The following is a 23,557-nucleotide window of genomic DNA, read 5'->3' on the forward strand; positions in this document are numbered from 1 at the left end:
TAAACTAAGACACTTTATGTAACTTACCATGAAGATGAAAGTGTTAAACATGTTGAAAAATTAAACAAAATCTTGTAAATGGACCATTTTTGACAAATAAACAAAAAGGAATGGATTTTTATGAAACTTACGGTTTTACACGAACTAAAAGAGTCATATATACATAAAAATGGTTCTTTATGATAATCATAGTTTTAAAAGGGCCAAAAGTGTTAAAATTTCGTATAATGGGCCTTAATGTGGGCCTTCACGGTTTCTTTGGGCTTAAATTGCAAATTTATGATTTTTATGGATTAAATTGTCATTTAACATAAGTTTGAGCCAAAAATGTAAATTTACGGTTTTATGGATTGAAAACGTCACTTTATTTGGATTTGGGCCTAAAATATTATTTTTATAAAAACTTGGGCTGGAAATGTCATTTTTATCTAAAAAGGGCTAAAAATGTAAATTATATATAATAGGGCAAAATTGTAAAATTTTGTAATAATGGGCCGAAAACTTTAATTTATATTTACTTAGGCCAAAAATGTCAACTTATATACAATTGGGCCGAAGATGTCAATTTTCATGATATCGGGTCAAAAATATCACTATTACAAAAATTAGGCTTTTATGTTATTTTGGTAAACAATCGAACAAAAACCAACAACATAATAACAAACGGACTAAATACATTGATTACATGCTTATTGGGCCTTAAGGGTCCATTTACATGCTTATTGGACCTTAAGGGTCCATTTACATGCTTATTGGGCCTAATACTTACCTTACATGTTTATTGGGCCTTAAGGGTCTATTTACATGCTTATTAGGTCCGGAATGTACAACACATGCTTATTAGGCCTTTGTGGCCCATATACATGCTTATTGGGCCTATACTATGTATTACATGTTTATTGGGCCTTAGTGGTCCTCCTACATGTCCGTTGGGCCTCGTACATTCACACACATACTCGTTAGACTTTTCAAACATAAAACGTACTCGAAAAAACATTATACGTAACATGATACCATATTCGCGTGAACACAGTTAAGGATCTAGTGGGACATGTCGGTTGACACCTTTAGAGTGTATGATCGTAGCCTGTTGTTATAACCAGAGTCTCCTGGAGCGAGAGCGGGAGTTTGTGTATAGATCTATACGGGGTGACACCCCACACCTGAGCTGCTCGCTACAGTTAGACTAGGCGAGTCTAGGGTGACAAACCTTACCTTAATCAAGTCGGCGCCTGAAAGCGCCACGACATGCGAATTAGTCATAATCAAGTATTGTTAAAACGACTCACTTAGAGATCCTCTTCAACATAATTTTATGGAACACCTATATAATCTTATTGATACGAAATCATACATACACTGATATTCGGTCTTAGGGTTGAGACCACAACACTCTTATAAAGAGAAAATATAGGATTTTATGGGGAAATACGCAGTTAAACAATATCTTTTACTTACAACAGAAAATACATGATTTTTAACCAAATTACATTTTTATATATCTTCCAAAAACAGAAAACACACATGCATTAATACTTGATTTTGAAACATCACGCTCAAACTATTTTTCTAGAAAATATCGGATTTTCTGGTGTTTACTAACAATACAAAACTTTTCATTCGAACATGCTTATGAACTCACCGACATTATATATGTTGACGTTTTCAAAATAACTTGTGTTCTCAGGGAATCGTTAAGCGGAAAGGTCTTCAAGAACATGTGGAATTTGTTGAATTTTTGTTATCATCATACATTGAATATTTTGGCATGTAACTTATGATATTATACTTGATGTAAACAATGTTGGTTGTATTTTGATATATATGATGATGGTGCTGTCTTGTTTCAATTATATACATTGTAATGATATTACAAGATGAAGTTACGCAAGCCCAAACGTTTCCGCCGTCTGGTTCGGAGGTGTGACAGCCCCTTGATCTATCTCTCCCCTAGAATATGGAAGTTCACTAATTCATCTATCCTGATGAACTGCCATCTCTTCCCACCGACAGCAATCTTCCGGCGCCATCACCAATCATTTTTAGCCAGCCGACACAGCTCCGACGAAGCATTGCTACAGGTAGCATTGTAACGACTACCAACCTCCGTTTCTCGATCGACACTGCCAACTAGGACCAAGGTATCGCTGGTAGTTTCCTGTTGCTTTGATCCACTCCTAGCTTCGATATTAATGTCATCTCTGACGGGGCAACGCCGTCCGACTACTGGTCCTTGATTCGCCGCCACAAAGTACACCTGTAGCCTGTCAATCCGCTAACAACAACTGATTTATTGTCAAGTGTTAACGCCCCACCGAAAGACCTCCAATAGCTAACCATTTTTAGCACCGACGACCCATAAGCACAACGATTCCGACGAGTTCATTGCTACAATCTCCAATGATGAACAACAAAGCCATCACCACCTGTCACCGGAAAATTGAAGCTCCGATCTTCCTCTGCATCTGTGAACTCCGACGAGTAACTACCGAGAGCCACCAGATCTTAGTCACCAATGTTCCTTTCATGCGTTTTTCTAAAACAAAGTGTGAAAGGTTAGAAGGCATTGCTTCATTCAAAAGTCAAAGCTGGTAGATAGGAATGGTGGGCCCTATGTGTACATTAGTAACCCTAATATCGTTTCAACAAATTAGCAAATGGGTTGCCTTCTCTTACCTTCGGCCTAAATTCGAAAATGGGCTCCAACAAGGTTTTATTTTGGATTCCTCTCATGACAAGTGGGCTAAGCAACTCCATTTTGGGTTCAAAGCTTTCGAGTTCCAACAAATTTTGGGTTTCCATTAAATTGGATTTTTAATGTCAAAATGGAACATCCTCGCAAAACAAAAATAAGCCATTTATGCTCACGTGCCGCAAGCTCGGCTAAACAAAATACGTCTTAGAATGTGTATTGCTATCCGGACTCACTCGATTTTTTTAAAAAAAGGAGAAGAGCGGTTTTAGTACTACTCACGAAATTTTTGAAGCAATCGCGAAAAAAAAATTGAATCAACTTATGATTTCAAGAAAACATACTAATTATAAAATTGGATTGTGTTCTCTTTTTAGATAAATGTTCAAGTGCCATGGTACTCAAACGTGCCACCCAGAAACTCGCAGAGCAAAGCTTGACCTGTAAATCAAATGCAGGGGACTCGGGAAGTGTGCAATGCTAACTACTCACTCAAAGTTTCCCCCAGCGGGCATACAAATATAATCCTCTACCCGGTGCTAGATACAGATCTCATCCCCCTCGTCGGGGCGCATGCTGTTTCCTCAAATGGTGTTTTTATGGACAACTTTCAGCTGTGACTGGAACGCGGCAACCACGAATCGAGTACGTTGCATTTATTTACGGACTTTGAAGCTTGGCACAACAACCACATCGAATAATAGTCTCAAAGATTGTATGTAGAGGTTACGCTTCATAGCTACCCTGACACGACATCTTATCGACACCATTATCGCATAGCAGCCCCACTCTACATAACATTATCAGCATCCCTGCTATGCATGATTGTAGCAGTAGCTACGATGCACCGCTTAACACCACAGCTCTCGTAGGTGAGGTTCAGTCATTCTTTTTATTTATTTGATGCATTTTTGCTTGGCCTAGTCCAACCCGATTGGTCGCAATCCAATCGCATCATACTAGGGGGACTTGATAATCCACGACTTGTATGACTGTGTCCAATCCGATGTCATTGGTTTCTTACCAATAACACCATATTAGGGGGACTTGTTGACACCATGTCTATTAGCATGACCCAGACGACTTTGACGCGACAACCGATTTAACTTGATCGTCGAAGCTTGCTTCCGGCGTACAACACCTGGGTCAATTCTAACGATTTTGTTGTGATGACAATTAGGTATCTCGTCGAGAACTCGCTAATGGCACCACCTTCAAATTTCTTGTCCAGATCCAAGACACCAAGACCCGACGGCCTAAGCACATATTGCAACACACAATATGTTAGAGGTTAGGCCTACAACAAAGCGTACATAACCATAAGCATATTTACTTTTCTAATTTTTATTATATATAAAAAAACATTTTACGTAAACAATCATCTATTTTGTATTTATATTACATGTTTTTTTAGGAAATTATATAATTCTTATTTTACATAGGTTATATTATAGAAACATTTTGACTGCTTTTATATACTTTAACAACATTTCAACATTATTAAACAAATACTAAATCAACACAAATTAATATAAGCAAAACACTAAAACTCAACAAAATACAATAATCATACAACAAATTATAATTGATTGTGTAAGAATTGGCATATCCATGTCCAAATTTTGATGGCGTCTCATCTTTAATTATCATAATATAAGCATGGTTTTTAACAATTAATAATAGATAACATGTCTATAAACCGGTAGCTTAAATCAACATTTTTTGAATTAACATATGCCAACTATTAAAATTTGATTTTAATAAAACGTTACAGAACATGCAACTATTTTTCACAAGCAACCCTAACAATTTGTTTCGGTTTTTGAAACAAGTGAAACCACATCGTTGGTTTTTGTTTCGGTTTCAATTAATTGATTTCGAGTTATACGGTTAATTATATTTTTTTTGGGTTAAGGTTTAGTTTTTCCTTACCCCTAATTTAGTGTTCATTTGTATCATCTTTGTTATCTAAAAAAACGATCGAATTAGAAATAAATATAAATATTTTAACACATTAAAAAATAATACTAAATAAATTGGTTTTTTACGGTCTACGTTTACACATTCACCTTCTCTCCGCCGCTCTCTTTCCCGACTCTCTCTTCTTCTCCGATAATGGAGTTTTGGTGTAACGCTCTTTTTCTCTTCCTTTTTATTTATGTCGTTAGTTTTTTTTTTCCCGATGAAAATTTAGACTTTCTTTTTGGCGTTAATAATGATGCCCGTAACGCAAATCTTCACTATCATTTACCTTGATGATATTCATCGTTTTTTTATGTCCCTGTTTCGTGGTTTTGTTTAAATGCTTTTTCTCTCTTCCTTTTTATGTTCAAATGCTGGTTTATTGTCGTGGAAGTTAGTTGGAATGTACCTTTATGTATCTCTTTGTGAAGACGCTGTGGTCCTTTGGGCTTGGGGAGGTTGTTTGATCCCGTGTTTGTTTGAAGAAATTTCTGTCTCTTGTTAAGAAAAAAGATGTGCAAGTGTTGGTCTAGATCTAAAGTTGTGTTATATTTATTCCATGTTGGTAAGGAAGACTGTAGGCAACTAAAATCCAGCCCAGAACTTTGTTAGGTAGCCTATGTGCTACATGTATATGAATTGGATGTTTTTATGTTTGTGTATTTATATATCAGCATTTTTACTAAAGCCCGCCTTCTTTGACATTTTCCAATAAATTGGATTTATAAGATTGCATTCAGAAGTGGTCTTTGTAGCAATGTTCTTGCTATGTTTCAAATATGGGGATTATGGGTGTTTATATGTGCATTGGTGTTTGAGGTTCATATTTGTGAACACCTTGCTATCTGCATTCTAAAAATATCTTGGGAAAAATGGTTGGTTGTGCTCATCTCAATTGTTTTTAACACTAGTTTTCTGTTTTTTACACTATATGTGTTACTTTTTTCTAAGTTGTATAATTTTATTATTTTTTGAAAACTCATATTGTTTTGATTTAGCTGTTGAGGTTGAAAGTGGTACATCGTTTAAAGTAGGACTTGAAGCCGAGGTTTTGTATATTTTTCAGGTATAACTTTTGGAAGAGTGGGATATATGCTTATTTTGCTACGTTAACAATACAACTAACTAAAATAATTTGTACTCAGGCGTCTCTTGGAGAAGTTAAGAAGAAAAAAGATGAGTTTATTAATCTGCACATCACTGTAGATGCCGAAAAGCATCTAGTAGGAACCCTTCACCCGAAGAGGCTTCCACAAGTAGTATATAACTTGGCGTTTGAGAAAGACATTCAGATCTCACACAATTGGAAAAATGGAAGTGTGCATCTCTTTGGATTTAAAACTCCACGTTATCGTTTAAAGCGTGGATATCCTTTTCACAACTAACTTAGAATGTCTATGTTTATATTGTATTAATATTGGAGTTCGGTGTTGTCTACTCCTTGACCGATTTGCGTGTGTGTGTGTGTGTGTTATGTGATCACTGATCCTAAAGTTCATACAAATTCTGCTGATGATCAGGTACATACATGCTCCTCTTGAAGTTTCTACATGCTCCTTTTGAAGTTTCATGTAGAATAAACATGTTGATGCATTATTTTTCAGGATAAACATGATTCCTTTGATGATGACAAAGACAATGTTGAAGAGCAAGATGCAACAAACAAGGTTCCTTTTGACATTTTTAATTGAGATAAAATCATGAATAGAATTATATCTTATTTTTGTGTTTTGTTTTGATATTTTAGCAGCAATATAAAAAGAATAGCCTGAATGTTACCGCAAGTAAGACTCCTAATTACTTGGTTTTTATTTTATATGTTAAAACAACATTATTTGATTATATATCGTGAATTTTCTGTCAGAAGAAAAGAAAGTTGGAAAGGCGCAAAAACGGGCGGCTACTAGCACTCCAGGGGGAGGAAAAAAGTCAAATCAGAAAAAGCAGCGCTTTTGAGAGTCATCTATTGTTCTGTTTTCTTTTCTTTTATGAGTTTAATGTCCTAAATGTAAGTAAAATGACAACTGAATGATGGGACCAGAGTATATAAACTTGTAGGTGAAGAAGTCAGCCAATTGACATACAATTGGTTTGATGTGCTGATCAGGTAGAATTTGAAGGGTACAATACTACAATGCCTTACCAAGAAAAAAAAGTCTAAAATACAATGATGTAAATTAAGTTTAATCTCATAGCTAAAAATATAGGATCGGATTCCATGATGACAATTATGATTGTGATCAATCTACCTGTCAGATTTTCGCTTTCTTTATGGTACTTTCTTCAATATTCATTTATTTTCTATGCAATTTGTTATGCTTTAAAATTTTGATAGAACCATTGCTCGTGTAGATTTATTACTTCGTGCATAGCAAATTGTTGCTTTAGAAACATAACAACAAAACAAATTGGTTTGATGTTTTTAAACCTAAATATGGATAAAAACTGATTTGAACTTTTTTTTTTGAGATGATTATAAATATTTTCTTGTTATTTTCTAAAATTATTGTTAGTGATCAAAATATTTGGGTTAATGAAATAATTATGTAGTCTGAAATAGACGATTCTGGATTGATGTGTATATGAAGTGATTTTTTATTTTATTAATTTAATTTTTTTTTCTTATAGTTGTTCTTTTAGAAACAAAAATAGTTTAAGATTGTTAAATGGTTAAGCCAAATAAATTTCAAATTTAAATTTTATTTTATGGAGTGCAAAGTTTTATGTAATGATTTTGTTAGGAACAAAATTGAAATCCCAATAGTTAAATAATAATAAATCCAATAGTGGAACCAAAAGAATTCCAAATTACAATAATTTTATAAAATCTGGCTTATTGAATAACGGTTTTATCCATAACGAAAACATTTGTCTTTCCAAGATGGTCAAAACCATCAACAAATATAAAGGGATGAAATTTAAGACCGGAAAATCGGACCTAAACCGGAATCGATCGGAGTCGGAACCGTTAGAACCAAAATATATAGAATCAGTTCTGGTTCCAAGTTTAAAGAATGACTTTATCTGGGTTTCGTCTAACCTGGGTTTAGGTACATCGGGTCCAAGTAAGCCGGGTTTAAAAACCGGAACCGGTGTTAGGAACCGGAACCACTTTTAGGGGCTGGAAACGGTTTTTGTAAAAAGTTTAAAACATGTATATCTCATTTGTTCCAAATCCGATTAACATGTCGTTTTTTCCAACGTGTAGCCTAGAGCTTGTACATGATTTTAGACTATAAATTTGTCAATTTTAGCTTTGTATTCATTGACTTGTAGTTCCCCAAATCAAGATATCAAAGCTAGAAGTTTTTAGTATTCTATGAAAATTTTAAAATATGCATATTTAATGCGTTTGAAGTCGAATTGACATGTGGTTTTTTCCAACTTGTAGTTTAGACTTTGTACATAAGTTTAGACTAAAATTTTGTCATTTTTGGTTTAATATTCAATAAATTATAGTCCCCCAAAGTCGGGATACCAAAGTTGAAAATTTTCAACTTTTCAACTTAAATGTTTTTGTATTTTGTATTTTGTGAAAATGTTAAAATATACATATCTCATTTGTTTAAATTCGGATTGACATACGGTTTTTCTAGAGTGTAGTTTATAGTTTATACACGACTTTAGATTATAATTTTGTCAATTTTGGATTCATATTTAATTACTTACAGTCCCCCTAAGTCGATATATCAAAGCTAGAAGTTTTTAGTTTTTCAGTTTTTCTATGTTCTGTGAAAACTTTAAAACATGCATATATAATTCGTTTAACCTGTGTTTAGGTACATCGAGTCCAAGTAAGCCGGGTTTAAAAACCGGAACCGGTGTTAGGAACCGGAACCACTTTTAGGGGCTGGAAACGGTTTTTGTAAAAAGTTTAAAACATGTATATCTCATTTGTTCCAAATCCGATTAACATGTCGTTTTTTCCAACGTGTAGCCTAGAGCTTGTACATGATTTTAGACTATAAATTTGTCAATTTTAGCTTTGTATTCATTGACTTGTAGTTCCCCAAATCAAGATATCAAAGCTAGAAGTTTTTAGTATTCTATGAAAATTTTAAAATATGCATATTTAATGCGTTTGAAGTCGAATTGACATGTGGTTTTTTCCAACTTGTAGTTTAGACTTTGTACATAAGTTTAGACTAAAATTTTGTCATTTTTGGTTTAATATTCAATAAATTATAGTCCCCCAAAGTCGGGATACCAAAGTTGAAAATTTTCAACTTTTCAACTTAAATGTTTTTGTATTTTGTATTTTGTGAAAATGTTAAAATATACATATCTCATTTGTTTAAATTCGGATTGACATACGGTTTTTCTAGAGTGTAGTTTATAGTTTATACACGACTTTAGATTATAATTTTGTCAATTTTGGATTCATATTTAATTACTTACAGTCCCCCTAAGTCGATATATCAAAGCTAGAAGTTTTTAGTTTTTCAGTTTTTCTATGTTCTGTGAAAACTTTAAAACATGCATATATAATTCGTTTAACCTGTGTTTAGGTACATCGAGTCCAAGTAAGCCGGGTTTAAAAACCGGAACCGGTGTTAGGAACCGGAACCACTTTTAGGGGCTGGAAACGGTTTTTGTAAAAAGTTTAAAACATGTATATCTCATTTGTTCCAAATCCGATTAACATGTCGTTTTTTCCAACGTGTAGCCTAGAGCTTGTACATGATTTTAGACTATAAATTTGTCAATTTTAGCTTTGTATTCATTGACTTGTAGTTCCCCAAATCAAGATATCAAAGCTAGAAGTTTTTAGTATTCTATGAAAATTTTAAAATATGCATATTTAATGCGTTTGAAGTCGAATTGACATGTGGTTTTTTCCAACTTGTAGTTTAGACTTTGTACATAAGTTTAGACTAAAATTTTGTCATTTTTGGTTTAATATTCAATAAATTATAGTCCCCCAAAGTCGGGATACCAAAGTTGAAAATTTTCAACTTTTCAACTTAAATGTTTTTGTATTTTGTATTTTGTGAAAATGTTAAAATATACATATCTCATTTGTTTAAATTCGGATTGACATACGGTTTTTCTAGAGTGTAGTTTATAGTTTATACACGACTTTAGATTATAATTTTGTCAATTTTGGATTCATATTTAATTACTTACAGTCCCCCTAAGTCGATATATCAAAGCTAGAAGTTTTTAGTTTTTCAGTTTTTCTATGTTCTGTGAAAACTTTAAAACATGCATATATAATTCGTTTGCAGTCAGATTGACATGAGATTTTTTTTCAACTTGTGTTTTAGAGTTTATAGATGAGTTTAGACTATAAGTTTATCATTATTGGTTTAGTATTCAATGAATTACAATCCCCCGAATTCAGGATATCAAAGTTAAAAATTTTCAACTTTTCAATTATTTGTTTTTGTACTTTGTATCATGTGAAAATGTTAAAACATGTGGAGCTCATTCTTTTAAAATCGGATTGACTATAATTATTTGAAGAATGTAGTTTAGAGTTTGTACAGAATTTTAGACTAAAATTTTATCAATTTTGGGTTCATATTCATCAACCTAACGTCCCCTGAAGTCGAGATATCAATATGAAAATTTTAAAAGTTCAACCCACTAAGTAGAAAGTAATTACCAAAAAAATTAGGTTTTTTGGGTGTTCTGGTTCTAAATCCACTTTACTCGGAACCAGAACCGGTTCCTATATACGTGATTTGAAACAAGACTCACAAACTATATAAGAATTGTTTGGCAAGGATTAAAATTATGAACAACTATTAAAAAATTCATTAAAACTCAATATTTTATAGATAAAAAGCTATTGAAAAGTATACATTGAAGGATTTTAATGGATAATAATTTTTAAGCTAATTAAAAATACAATTTAGCAAATTAATAAATAACTAAAAGATATATATTTGAAACATATATATATATATATATATATATATATATATATATATATATATATATACACACACACACATATAGGCTTAGGTTATTCTATTCAAACTAATTATTGTGCGGATATCATATGCTATGAGAATTACTAAGAGAAGAAGTTGTTCAACAATGCGAATACGTTCAACCTCATAAAAATATCGTCATTTTCATGCATTCTCGCTAATTATTAATTGTTTTTGTTCTCACACATCGAGTTTCATTCATTTTCATTCTGACACAATACAACCCAAATAAACATTCTGACAGAAATGAGAATAATAATAATAAGTGTATAATAACCTTATAGACGATTTAATTAGTGAGAATGTGTGTTAATAAAAATAGTTATGTAAGATTGAACGTATTCATATTATCAAACAACATATTTTCTTTATCATTCTCATAGCATACGATATACGCACAACAATTAGTTATAATACTTGAACCTAGCTTTCTCTCTCTCTCTCTCTCTCTCTATATATATATATATATATATATATATATATATATATATATATATATATATATATAGGGCATGGTCGTCTTCTTGCCAATCTCATGTAACCTTTTGTATTATTAGAAGTATTAATAAAACAACTCTCAAATTAACATTATAAATCAAAATTTTGGAATTTTTTTATAAAAATAACAATTTTCATTTTTTTTTTTTTCAGATTTCTTTAATTGGGAGAATTTCATATATGCCCCTCATAAACTTCAAAATATCATATTTGTCCAGGTTAATTTCTCAATATCATATTTACTCTTCATGAATCTTCAAAATATCATATTTGCCCAAATCTTTTTTTATAATGTTTTTAATATTTTATAATCATTTTATACCTTAGAAGTATTATAATAATTAAGAAATTTAACCATATTATCATTACGTCTATGATAATGGAATGTTAACTTCTAAATTGTTGGAATGTCGGCCCCTTGAGAGACAAAAAGATTCATCTTCAACCATTTATTTGGAATGTATATTTTGATTGTTTAGTTTTTGTTGTTGTTGATTGTTATCATGTTGTAGATGGAGGATATTTTAAAATATTACCATTGATATTTTGATGTTTAAAAAGTGTATATACGATATTTTCATATTTAAGAAGGGCATATATGATATTTTGATGTTTAAAAAGGACATATATGATATTTTGAAATTTTATGAAGGGTAAATATGATAGTTAAAAATTTTATGAAGGGTAAATATGATATTTAGAAATTTTGGTAAATATGATATTTTAATGTTTAAGAAGGGCATATATGAAAATCTTCTTTTTTGGTTTTTTAAGAAAACATACATTTTTTAAAAAAGTTGAAAAAAAACATTTTTTTTCAAAAACTGAATTTATTTTAAAAACAGTAAATTTTATAAACTTAGTAAATTAAAAAAACTGGAATATTAGAAAAAAAAAGCAACCTTTTAGGAGCATATAAACATATTTTTTCAAGTGAATATATACATATTTCTTATACTACAATATTCGTAAGTATATCATACAAAACACACATTTTTATATACTAATCTATAAACACAATAGAATAAATATTTTATTCGATACAAAATAAAATATAAAAAAACAAAAACTGTTACAAATTTCAAAGCGTTTCATGTCTTTGTGTCAATATTTTCATATTTTCTTCAATTTATCATTTTTCATCTCTTCAAGATTCACCACAATTTCTTCCAAATCTGTAAGAAAATTAAAAAGAAATTTATTGATGCAAAAACACTCACAAAAATACATATGTGATTTACATGTGAATCACATGTAATTCATATGTGAATTACATGTAATTCATATGTGAATCACATGTAATTCATATATGAATTACATGTGATTCATATGTTAATAACATGTGATTTATATGTGATTCATATGTGAATTACATGCGAATCACATGTAATTCATATGTGAATTACATGTGATTTACATGTGTATCACATGTGATTCATATGTGATTTACATGTGAATCGCATGTAATTCATATGTGAATTCCATGCGAATCACATGTAATTCATATGTGAATCACAAGTGAATTACAATATGAAATATATGAAGCTATTCTATGTTGCACGGTTGCAAATATGGGTGATCGTATTTGAAATGTTTTATCTAATAGATTTTATATTTTTTAAAGCCAATACTAACCATGGTTTCATTACTCTATCATAGTGTACAATTATTGCCTCCTCAATACTTCCTGCTTGGTTCTAGAATGATACCCGAATCCATGAACATGCCTTTTTCGCTCCAATCCATTGTTTGGATGTAAAATGTCAGCCAACCTAATAATTTAATAGATGTTGAGTTGTTCATTGATTTCAACGACTTTGTCAGAAACAAGAGAGTTAATATCACTAGTATATAGTTTAGTTACCTTACCCCTCCGTCGTCATCATCATCATCATCATGACACATATAGATAATATTGATCCACCTTTAAACATGCTCATCTGGTAATTGGTACCTTCCATGAGAGGAAAGCAAATGAGCAGAAAAAAAATCACAACAATCCTAGTTTATTTATGTTCAATGCACAATTAACATTTCAAGAGAGAGATATAGCTTAATTACAGGTATTATTATAAGTCTATAATTATCATCATAATTGTTAAACTAAATTTTTTTTCTTGTAAACAATGGACCTAAAGTTCATATGTTCTTCTAAGTAAGCCTGAAGGTTCCTCATGTACTCCCTTTTGAACATAACATAATTTATTCATTTTTCAAAATGATAATGCCATTTTTTTTGTGAAATTGGCTAAACATAAGTAGTTGCTTGAAATGTAAACAAAATTAGGTACAAAAAAGTTGGTTCAGGTGTTTGGATTTTAGGAAAATCACATGACTTTAAGTCCCTTTAAAGTCATGACATCACGTTGTTGAATAAGAACCAAGATTTTTGCCAAACATACGAATATAACATCAACCATAACAGATTTCTGTAGTATACAAGCACACCCAACTTCAATATTAACACAATAGGACCAATATTGATAAACAGTGGTAGCTAAGAGTGACAAGATATAGTGAAAGACTACTAATTTCTAAAAAACATACCTTAAATTTCTTATTCTCCTCCATAATAATGCATAAATATTGCTCTTTGATCCCTGACAATTGACATCGATTGACATATGTGAAAGGCATAATTGATTGGGGCATTTTGTCGAACACATGGAAGGCGTAAATGATTTCAAACAAACTTTATAAAACGTACCTAGCTCAAAACAAAGAGATACATTAAACATATATGAGACTGATTGATACCAAAATCGAATGATGGAGAATTAATTTGTAACCAGAGAAAGAAAACTCACCAGATTTATAACAATGGCGTATGTCCGCTTTACGAACCCTAAATCAACCCTTGGATATGCCTTTGATCCTTTGGAATCACGTAACTTTATCCTGTTGATAATCTGAGGCTTCATAACACTAAGATTTCAGAAGCATCAAAAGGATGAAGGATTGAATACGATTCGACGGATGAGGCCCGAAGACGATGGATCGTGGGTTCCCAAAGAGCGAGGGAGCGTAGAACGGTAGAAGTTGGCATGATTCATTTGATAAGAGGGTATGAATTTTGTTATCCTAAAATGTCCCTGATTAATTTAAAAAACATGCCCCCATGTTTTTTCTTTCCCATGTATTTACAAAAATGCCACAAAAGATCTTAACCATTGTTTATTTTGATTTAATGATCCCCGTTCGGATCTCGGGTTCTCGAGAAACTATAGGTTCTCAAATGATCACTCCTCTCTCTCTCTCTCTCTCTCTATATATATATATATATATATATATATATATATATATATATATATATATATATACTCTTATTAATTTTTTTTGGACTATTTGGTTTTAAGTTTATAAACCGTAAACAATGGATTGTCCAAAATAATAATTCATTTTTTCTAGAAACTGATCCAAAAATCCAAAAATTCGAACCAAATTGTCTAGTTAGACAATTCGGGTTTATCCGAATAGTAAACAATCCTAATAATTATAAACAAAGTTACAGTAAAATAAGAATATATATATATATATATATATATATATATATATATATATATATATATATATATATAACATGATGGATTTGTTTTATTAAGAATATTAGATTTTTTTTTGTCAGAACTAAGAAGCCCAAAACAAAAACGTTGATACTTTTTCTCCAATAGCTTTTGCACAAATAGCTTTCGCACATTCTCTCTGCCTCTGCCGCTCCCTCTCTCGCACAAATAGCTTTCGCACAAATATCTCTTTTCCTCTCTAATAATGAACCCAATAATAAGACCATCAAAGACGTTTTGGGTTAACTAACCAACTATCTACATTTTTATAGCTACACTCTGTTTATGTCTTCCTTTTCAATTATGTCGTCAGGGTTTTTTTTTTTTGATGAAAATTTGGATTTTTTTTTTTTTTTATATTTTGATAATGATGCCGGTAACGTGTTTAAACCAGGTTGTTTGATCTGGTGATTGTTTGAAGAAATTTCTCTTTCTTATTAGCAAAGAGGATGTGCAAGTGTTGGTCTAGATTTTAAGATCGTGTTATACTTTTTCCATGTTGGTAAATTTACTGTTGGCAACCAAAATCAAAATCCAGCCTAGAACTTTGTTTTTAGGTAGCTTATTTGCTACATGTATATAAATAAGTTTTTTTTGGGTGTGTGTGTGTGTGTATTATGCATCTACAAAGCCTGCTTGTGTATATAAATTGGATGGTTTCTGTTTGTGTATTTATGTATCTTTGAAACGGGCAATAAATTGGATTTATAAGATTGCATTTATGAGTGTTATTTGCATCATTGCGCTTGCTATGTTACAAATATGGTGATTGTGGGTGTTTATATAGGCACTGGTGTTTAAGGTTCGTATTTATGAACACAGCCCTAAATATATATAGTGAAAAAAAAATGGTTGGTTGTGTTCATATCAAATGTATTTAACACTACCTTTTTGTTTTGTTTCACGTGTTATAGTTTTTTCAATTTTTTTCACACTCATATCGTTTTGATTTAGGTATTGAGCTTAAAAGTTGTGAATCGTTTGATGTCAACCTTGAAGACAAATTTTTGCGTCTTACACTGGTATAGATAACACTATAACTTTTGCAACAGTGGTATATGCTTAATTTGCTATGTTATCAAATATCAATACAACTAACTAAATTTATTTGTGCTCAGGTTTCTCTTATAGAAACCGAGAACGAAACACCGGAGTTTGTTTCCTTGCACATCACTGAGAATGGCAAAAAGCGTGTATTTGCACGCCTTCACCCTAAGAGGCGGCCACAACTACCATTGGATGTGGTGTATGGCCAAAGTTTTCAGATCTCACACAACAGGAAAAAAGGCAGTGTCTACATCTTTGGATATAAATTTAAACTACCTAGTTACCTACCTAATTCTAAGCTTGGATATCCTTTTCTCAAACATATTGTTTTACTAACTTAGAAATTAGAATCTCTAAGTTTATATTGGTTTACTATTGAAGTTAGCTGTTTTGGTTCCCTTGACCAGTTTGTGATCACTTTCTCTAAAGATGATACAAGTTCTGACATGATGATGAGGTACATAAATTCATAAATGTTTTCGTTCAAGTTTTCATGTAGGATAAAAACGCTGATGCATTGTTTTTTAGGATAACGATGATTCCTCATGATGAAAACACAGATACAACAAAGGTTAGTTTTGATATTTTTAATTGAGATAGAATTATATCATAATTTTTGTATGTTTTGATATTTTAGCAGCAATACCAAAAGAATAGACTGAATGTGTCTGCGAGTATGAGTCTTCATAAACGTATGAGTTCCGTGTCGTAAATGTACTTTGTGTGTTTGCAATAACTTTTAAGAAAGAGAATGCTAATTTGATTAGTAATTAAGAGATAGGGTTGTTTATAATATCATGGTGTTTAGTAGATTTTTTGTAATTAGTATGAAAAAGACATCATATCCCGTCTTTATGTCGTGAAGATTAACGATGGCAAGTATAGTAATTTGCTGTTTGACTCCTTGACCAATTTGCCTGTGTGTTGACTCCTTGACAAATTTAGTAGATTTGCTGTTTTGATTCCTTGACCAAGGGTGTTAGTATGAAAAAGACATGATAAATATAAGAGTATCAAGTCTTTATAAAAATAAAAAAGAAAGAATGTGTTACTATTGAAATTTGTTGTTTCGACTCCAGAAAAATAACCCATAGCTTGTTGACAGAAATAAGACCAACTTGTTTTGATTTTGGTTGCCAAACAAATTGGTTTGATGTTTTTAACCTAAATCCAGATAAAAACTGATTTTAATTCCTTTCTTTGGGATATTTATAAATTTATTTTTGGGTTAATGAAATAACTTTTCAGTATAGAAAGGACCTTTCTAGATTGGATGTGTATTTAAGTGAAAATATTTTCCGTTAAATTTGTATTTTTACAAACGTGACAATTTTAGGATGTTTAAATGGTTAAACCAAATAAGTATTATATGTTTATTTTTATTGAGTGCATAATTTTATGTGATTGTGTTTTTTCAGAATCAAAACAAAATCCCAATAGTTAAATAATACAAAATCCAATTGTTTAACAAAAAAGCTTCCGCAATGATCTAGAGACCATTTGGGAGTTCATCTCAAAACAACTTATTAATTTATTGACTTTTTAAAAAATAAATAAGTAAATTTTTTTTGACTTTTTAAAAAATAGATAAGTAAAATCTTTTTTTGGCAACAAGTAATTTTAAAACAATTTTCCTTTAACCCATAAAAAAGAGATTTTAAAAAGTTATAATTTGTAATTTTTCTAAATTTTTTATGACTTTTAAGTTGTAAAAATCAATTTTAACTTAAAATATTCTTAAGCTGAAACATATTTTTAAATAAACAATTTTTTGATTTTTTTTCCACCATAAAAACTAATCAAAATACTTTTTCAAAAATTTATTTTCCTATGATAAGTCAATAAATATTTTTTTTTCTAAAAATCATTTTAAGAATCAAAATGATATCCAAACCTCCTCTTATCAAATTTGGCCCAATGAATATATTGACTTTATCCATCTTAGGACATAACGAAAACGTTTATCTTTGGAAGATGGTCAAGACCATGAACTATGTATATCTATACTTAATATACTATATTTTTAAAGAAATCGTACCTTGTTAAAAATATATTTAATAATATATTAATATAATTTAATACGTATAAAAATTTAAGCTTAAAATGCAACCCATTAATATAATAATATTATAATTTTTAATCCGTCAAATGCATAATCTCTTTATCTAAACTGACATCGTCTGTTTCCTCTTGGGAAAATGACTTAAAAAGGTAACGATGTTTCAAAAATATACAAAAAAGACCATTGTATTTTTTTAATACACAAAATACTATTTCATCGCCTATTGTAGGTTACCAGGTTATCAAATGTTCAAAAAATATTATTGTTGTTTTTTTTTAATACAAAAATTACTATTAATGTTATTTATACACATAATACCAATGAAGTATACATGTGTTCAAATAAAACATTGTGGTAACCAGGTACTTCAGGTAAATGGAAAAATTACTTAAAAGTTTAACGAAGTTTCCAAAATGTTCAAAAAATACCACACTTTTTGTTAACTGCATTGTTGTCGAATTATGAATAACACAATCACCGGAGATCATGAACCTTCATATTAGTTCACAACAGTTGTGCAAATCTCTTTCATTCCTTCACTCGATCGTTCTTGTGGTAACAAGAAAAGTAAGTGGGTAATAACTAATAACCTTAGTTAAATGTTCTTGCTTCCCGATCACATTATATGCCTCAAACCTAAAACATATATACATTATACAAATGCACATATTATACATCAAGGTTAGTCGTTCATTAGTGTTGCGGCACAAATGAGACACAAAGGGGAAACGAGTGTGACATTATGTCATGAGAATTCCTAAATATGGATTACGATACAAACTGATCAAGTGATGGAATGAAAGTGAGTACACAACTAGTGTGAACTGGTATGAAGGTAACTAATCTCCGATGACCGTGTTCTATATAATTCGGAAACAACGAAGTTAACAAAAGATGCTCTGAAAAAACAACAATGTTTTTTTTTACTTTTTGGAAATTTCAATGGTATTTTGTACTAAAATATGTACTTCGTTGGTATTTTGTGTACAAATGATATACTTCAAGGATATTTTTTATACTAAAAAAATAATGGTATTTTTTTAACATTTTGGAAACTTTGTTATCTTTTTAAATCATTTTTCTGTTTACCTAAGGTAACCGGTTACCACAAGGTTTTATTTGAAAACATATGTGCTTCATTGGTATTTTGTGTACAAAATATATATTTTAATAATATTTTATGTACTAAAAAGGAAACAATGGTCGTTTTTGTATATTTTTAAAACTTCGTTACCTTTTAAGTCATTTTCTCTTTACTCATATCTCCTTATCTTCCTCTTTAAAATTCGGGGGATTCTAAATACATCCCTTTTAAAAATCAAAAACCATTTTAAGGGTAGAAAGTCATTTTGACTTTAAGTACCCCAAATTTGATGGATTTTAATCTTTAGATGATGATTGCTTATGAAATTGACATATTCAATTTACATACTCACTAAATTATTGGTGTTGTTATAGGAATTTATTAGAACTTTCATATATAACCCTCTAAAATATACTAAATTTATAATTTATATCTTCCACTAATAAATATTTTATTCTAGGAATTATCATATAATATCTCAATTTTATTTTGTAAACCTACATAATCTACTTTGTATGATTACACATTTAATTTTATTTTGTATAATATCTTGATTTTATGGGATTTTCATATAATATTTCAATTTTAACATTTTCTTTAAGTTTTAATATCAACGATATCAATCGGGCTACAAGACAAACCTAACAAATATAAATAGAGATTTGTTCATAACTTTAAATGATAAACCGACGAACAAGAACAATTAAATGAAACTGTCATATTTTAATTTTATTAATTATCAGGGACATAAACTATATGAATATTACAATAAATAAAAATAACAATTATAAAACTGTCATATTTTAATTTTATTAATTATCAGAGACATAAACTACATGAATATTGCAATTATTATGTGGTGCATTTGGTGGAATATATGCATTAAGTCGAGCACTATACAATATTTCTCATACAACAGAACGTTCTGATCTGTTGTGACGCCAAAGTGGCAAAAATGTAGTCAGTAAATGCGATTCTTGTAAATCAACTTTCACGTAATAGTCATTATGAACGTAGGCGATAACAACAGATCTATGATGTTAAATGTCTTGCGGACCATACCAAAGCGGAAAATAGGTCGACGAATCTGGTTTGTCTAAAATATATACGATTACACCATACTTATTAGCAGAAATGGGGTATCCAATATCTGACATAATTATTCAATATTCATTTTGTGCAGAACCCAATCTAGTGAAACTCAACGAGTGATGTAAGTTATTTATATAATGCTAAAAACTCATTGCATACCTTCCCCAATTTTCTAATAACTCTTTGTATAATTCTAAGCGGATTTGACGCTAATAATTTTGACTATACCCGAGGGAGATAACTAGTGCTCTAAATCCACATTTTCCATCTCCCATCACATTTTTAATATTTCTAACGTATGGATGAAATTCATTTGGAATTTCACTTATAAGTGGATTTTAGTTAAATAATAAAGGTTGTTGAAAAGAAAATGTATTGTTCCTCTCTGGTTTTCCTTGTTTGAATCAAACTAATTAGACCCTCTATAATTTGATATATATGCTGCAAAATTATGTCTACGAGGATACTGAGTTGGTGGATCTTGAGGCGGCGGAACATGAGATCTTATTTGTGTGTTGAACTACGGACATCCACTGTGTGCTTTGTTTTTGTGAGAAGTATATGTTCCCGAAGAAAATTTATTGATGGTGAAAATATATCTTTTTACTTCTGCACCCAACAGAACTTACTAAATCTTGATTGTTTTTCAATTGTGTGTTAGACATTTGTCCTTCAACATCAACGTCAACATCAAGAACATCATCTTCTAGAAAAATGCATAGATCTAAATTATTTGTTTTTCCAAAAGATATGAATGGAATCAAGTGGTATTGGATTTCTATTTTTTAAATATACCATTTTTTTGTGGGCACATAATAGCCCGTGATTAGTATACATTTGATATCGACAAATTTCAAGGAATTTGATTTGTTCAAATACACGTTACGGCCATTTCAGACCAAAAAGTTATTTCAATAACTCAAAATATCTCGACACTTACAGAATACATTAGAAAATAAAAAATAATTTTTAATAAATATCTCAAAAAAAATAGTTTTTTTAATTGTCCAGAAAAAAAAATCACGATTGTTTGTTTGGTTGACCAGCTAAAACATGAAACACTTTTTGTCAGGGGGGTTGTATTTCTAAAGCAACAATTTTCTATGCAAAAAGCAGTTTATCCACGAGCAATTGTTCTGACTAAAACTTAAAACAAAACAAATTGCATGGAAAATAAATAAATATTAGAAATCCAAAATCTGGTGGGTAGATAAAGCATATAGCCATAAATGCCATCATCAATCTTCAAAACATAACGAGAGGATATGAATTTTTTTCATACCAACAACAAACCTACTAAAGACCATGATATTAGAAACTACCCTCGTCACTCATCAACAAAATCTGCATCCCTCGCTTTCAATTACTAATTAATTAGATGAGTATTCTCTATCTTAAAGTTCTTGCAAACACACAACAAACATTTACAACACAGAACTCGTACATTTATGAAGACTCTTACTTGCAGACACATCCAATCTATTCTTTACATACTGCTGTTAAAATATCAAAACACACAAAAATTAAGATATAGTTCTATCTCAATTAAAAATAACAAAACTAACCTTCTTTATTGTAGCTTCCTCTTCATGAGAGGAATCGTTGTTATCCTGAAAAACAATGCACTCACATGTTTATCCTACATGAAACTACAACGAAAGCATGTATGTATAATGTATGCATGTACCTCATCATCATCAGAACTTGTATCATTATCAGAACTTGTGTCATCATAAGGAATTGTATCATCAGGGAAAGTGATGATATAACAGACACACAGGCAAATTGGTCAAGGAGTCAACATCACAAACAAAACTTCAGCATTAAAACAATATAAACTTAAAGAGCTTAAGTTAATAAAACAGTATGAGGAAAGGATATACAGATATATCCGTTGCGGATCCATAGAAGTTGACACTTCCATGTTTCCAGTTGTGTGAGATCTCGAAGTTATCAGCAAAAAGCAAGTCAAATCGTTGTTGTGGCAGCCTCTTGGGGTGAAGGGTTCCCAGGACATGCTTTTTTCCATTAATAGTGATGTACAGATAAAGAGACTTATTTTTTTCCTTCTCAATCTCTCCAATAGATGCCTGAGTACAAATAATTGCAGTTAGTTTTATTGTTAACGCAGCAAAAAAAAAAAAAAAAGCATATCAAACTGTTCCAAAAGTAATACCTGTGAAATTCGACAATAAAACTTGCCTTCAACGTTTACCTTAAATGATTCACCACTTTTAACCTCAACAGCTAACCAAAACAACATGAGTTCGTAAAAAATAAATAAAAGTATACAAGTTAAAAAAGGTAACACACATAATGTGAAACAAAACAGGATATTAGTTTTAAGAACAATCTATTTGAACACAACCAACCATTTTTCAGATTGTATTTTTATAATGCAGCTAGCAAGGCGTTCATAAATGAAAACCTAGACAATCACCATATATATTTCAAACATAGCAAAAGCATTGCTGCAAAGATACTCCTGAATGTAATCTTATAGCTCCAATTTGTTGCCCAATTTCATAGAAGGAGGGCTTTAGTGACATGCACATACACAAATACACAAACAGAAAAACATCAGATTCATATACATGTAGCACATAGACTACCTAAAAACAAAGTTCAAAGCTGAATTTTAGTTGGTCGTCCTTACCAACATGGAAAAAATATAACACAACTTGCACGTCCTCTTTCCTAACAAGAGACATAAATTTCCTCGAACAAACACGGGATCAAACAACCAAGTTGAAACACATACCCAAACAACCATACGTAAAGCTACATTCCAACTAATTTCGACAACAATAAACCAGATTGTAAAATTGAAAATAACATATATATGAATGAAAATATAAACATACAAAGCATGCATGTGAACGAAAGAAAAGAAAACAATGAATATCATCAAGATAAGTGAAAATCTGCGTTACGGGCATAATTATCAAAGCCAAAAGAAATTCAACTTTTCATAGAAAAAACAACGCTAACGACAAATGAAAAAGGAAGACAAAAATGGAGCGTGTAGATATTAAAAAATAAATGAAGACAGTTGATTCATTACCCCAAGTCTCCATTATTGTAGAAGAAGCGAGAGATCAGTCGGAGCAAGGAGCGGCAAGAGAAGGGTGTGTGAGCACAGAAGCCGTGTTAGGGTCTGGAGGAAACTAATGATTTCTATCCGCTTCAATTTTTTTCTTTTAAATCCCTCATTTTAATTATCATCTACCAAAAAAAAAAGTAGAAAAAAACACTTGTTTTTATTAAACCTTTAAATAACCATTGTATAAATTAGAGTAAGCGCGGTGCGGTTATTAGTCAAAACCTCACCACTAACCGCAAAGACGGTTAATCCAATTTCAAAACCGTGTGGTGTAGTTTTTTTTTTTTTTTTTTTTTTTTTTTTTTTTTTTTTATTGCGATTATTAATCATATGAATTTGGTGCGGTTATTTTGTGTGATTTTTTTTACCATAGTTTAGAGCTTAAACGATTTTAAGAGTTCAAACATATTACTTGTAATAATAAAAACCATAAGGTATAAGACAATTAACTTAAATCACAAACAACTAATATTTTAAAAAACATCAAATCAATAGTAATTATCAATAAATATCTT

The 23,557-nt window shown here is 30.7% G+C and overlaps 1 protein-coding gene and 1 long non-coding RNA gene across 5 annotated transcripts; one reads left to right on the plus strand and one right to left on the minus strand.

Moving 5' to 3' along the window:
- The first annotated feature begins 15,596 nt into the window (after positions 1–15,596).
- Positions 15,597–16,343, plus strand: LOC145100619 (uncharacterized). The gene is made up of 3 exons (XR_013705163.1): positions 15,597–15,676; positions 15,773–16,158; positions 16,230–16,343. It is a non-coding gene; the product is annotated as an uncharacterized LOC145100619 (long non-coding RNA).
- Positions 16,344–21,146: 4,803 nt separating this feature from the next.
- On the minus strand, positions 21,147–23,136 carry LOC145100620 (histone deacetylase HDT1-like). Of its 4 annotated transcripts, none has more exons than XM_079037825.1 (6): positions 23,004–23,136; positions 22,116–22,186; positions 21,821–22,029; positions 21,627–21,696; positions 21,505–21,549; positions 21,147–21,435 (listed from the first exon to the last, which is right to left on the minus strand). In XM_079037825.1, exons 1-6 carry the CDS (start codon positions 23,014–23,016, stop codon positions 21,364–21,366), a joined length of 480 nt encoding a protein of 159 aa, XP_078893951.1. In that variant the 5' UTR covers positions 23,017–23,136; the 3' UTR covers positions 21,147–21,363. The 4 variants fall into 4 exon arrangements, with proteins under 4 accessions (XP_078893951.1, XP_078893949.1, XP_078893948.1 ...); XM_079037823.1 differs by lacking the exon at positions 23,004–23,136 and adding an exon at positions 22,596–22,944 and having other exon boundaries at positions 21,147–21,432; XM_079037822.1 differs by lacking the exon at positions 23,004–23,136 and adding an exon at positions 22,596–22,937.
- Positions 23,137–23,557: the final 421 nt, after the last annotated feature.

Source organism: Lactuca serriola, chromosome 4 (assembly GCF_051521515.1).
Source record: "Lactuca serriola cultivar US96UC23 chromosome 4, Lser_US96UC23_V15, whole genome shotgun sequence".
Taxonomy (NCBI): Eukaryota; Viridiplantae; Streptophyta; class Magnoliopsida; order Asterales; family Asteraceae; genus Lactuca; species Lactuca serriola.

Excerpts from the sequence above, each read along its gene's own strand:
- LOC145100620 (XM_079037822.1), bottom strand. The coding sequence starts at position 22,650 with ATGTCTCTTGTTAGGAAAGAGGACGTGCAAGTTGTGTTATATTTTTTC. Across the intron at positions 22,030-22,115 it reads TTTATTGTCGAATTTCACAG|GCATCTATTGGAGAGATTGA; the intron begins GTATTACTTTTG and ends ATTTGTACTCAG. Across the intron at positions 21,436-21,504 it reads AGGAAGCTACAATAAAGAAG|CAGTATGTAAAGAATAGATT; the intron begins GTTAGTTTTGTT and ends ATATTTTAACAG.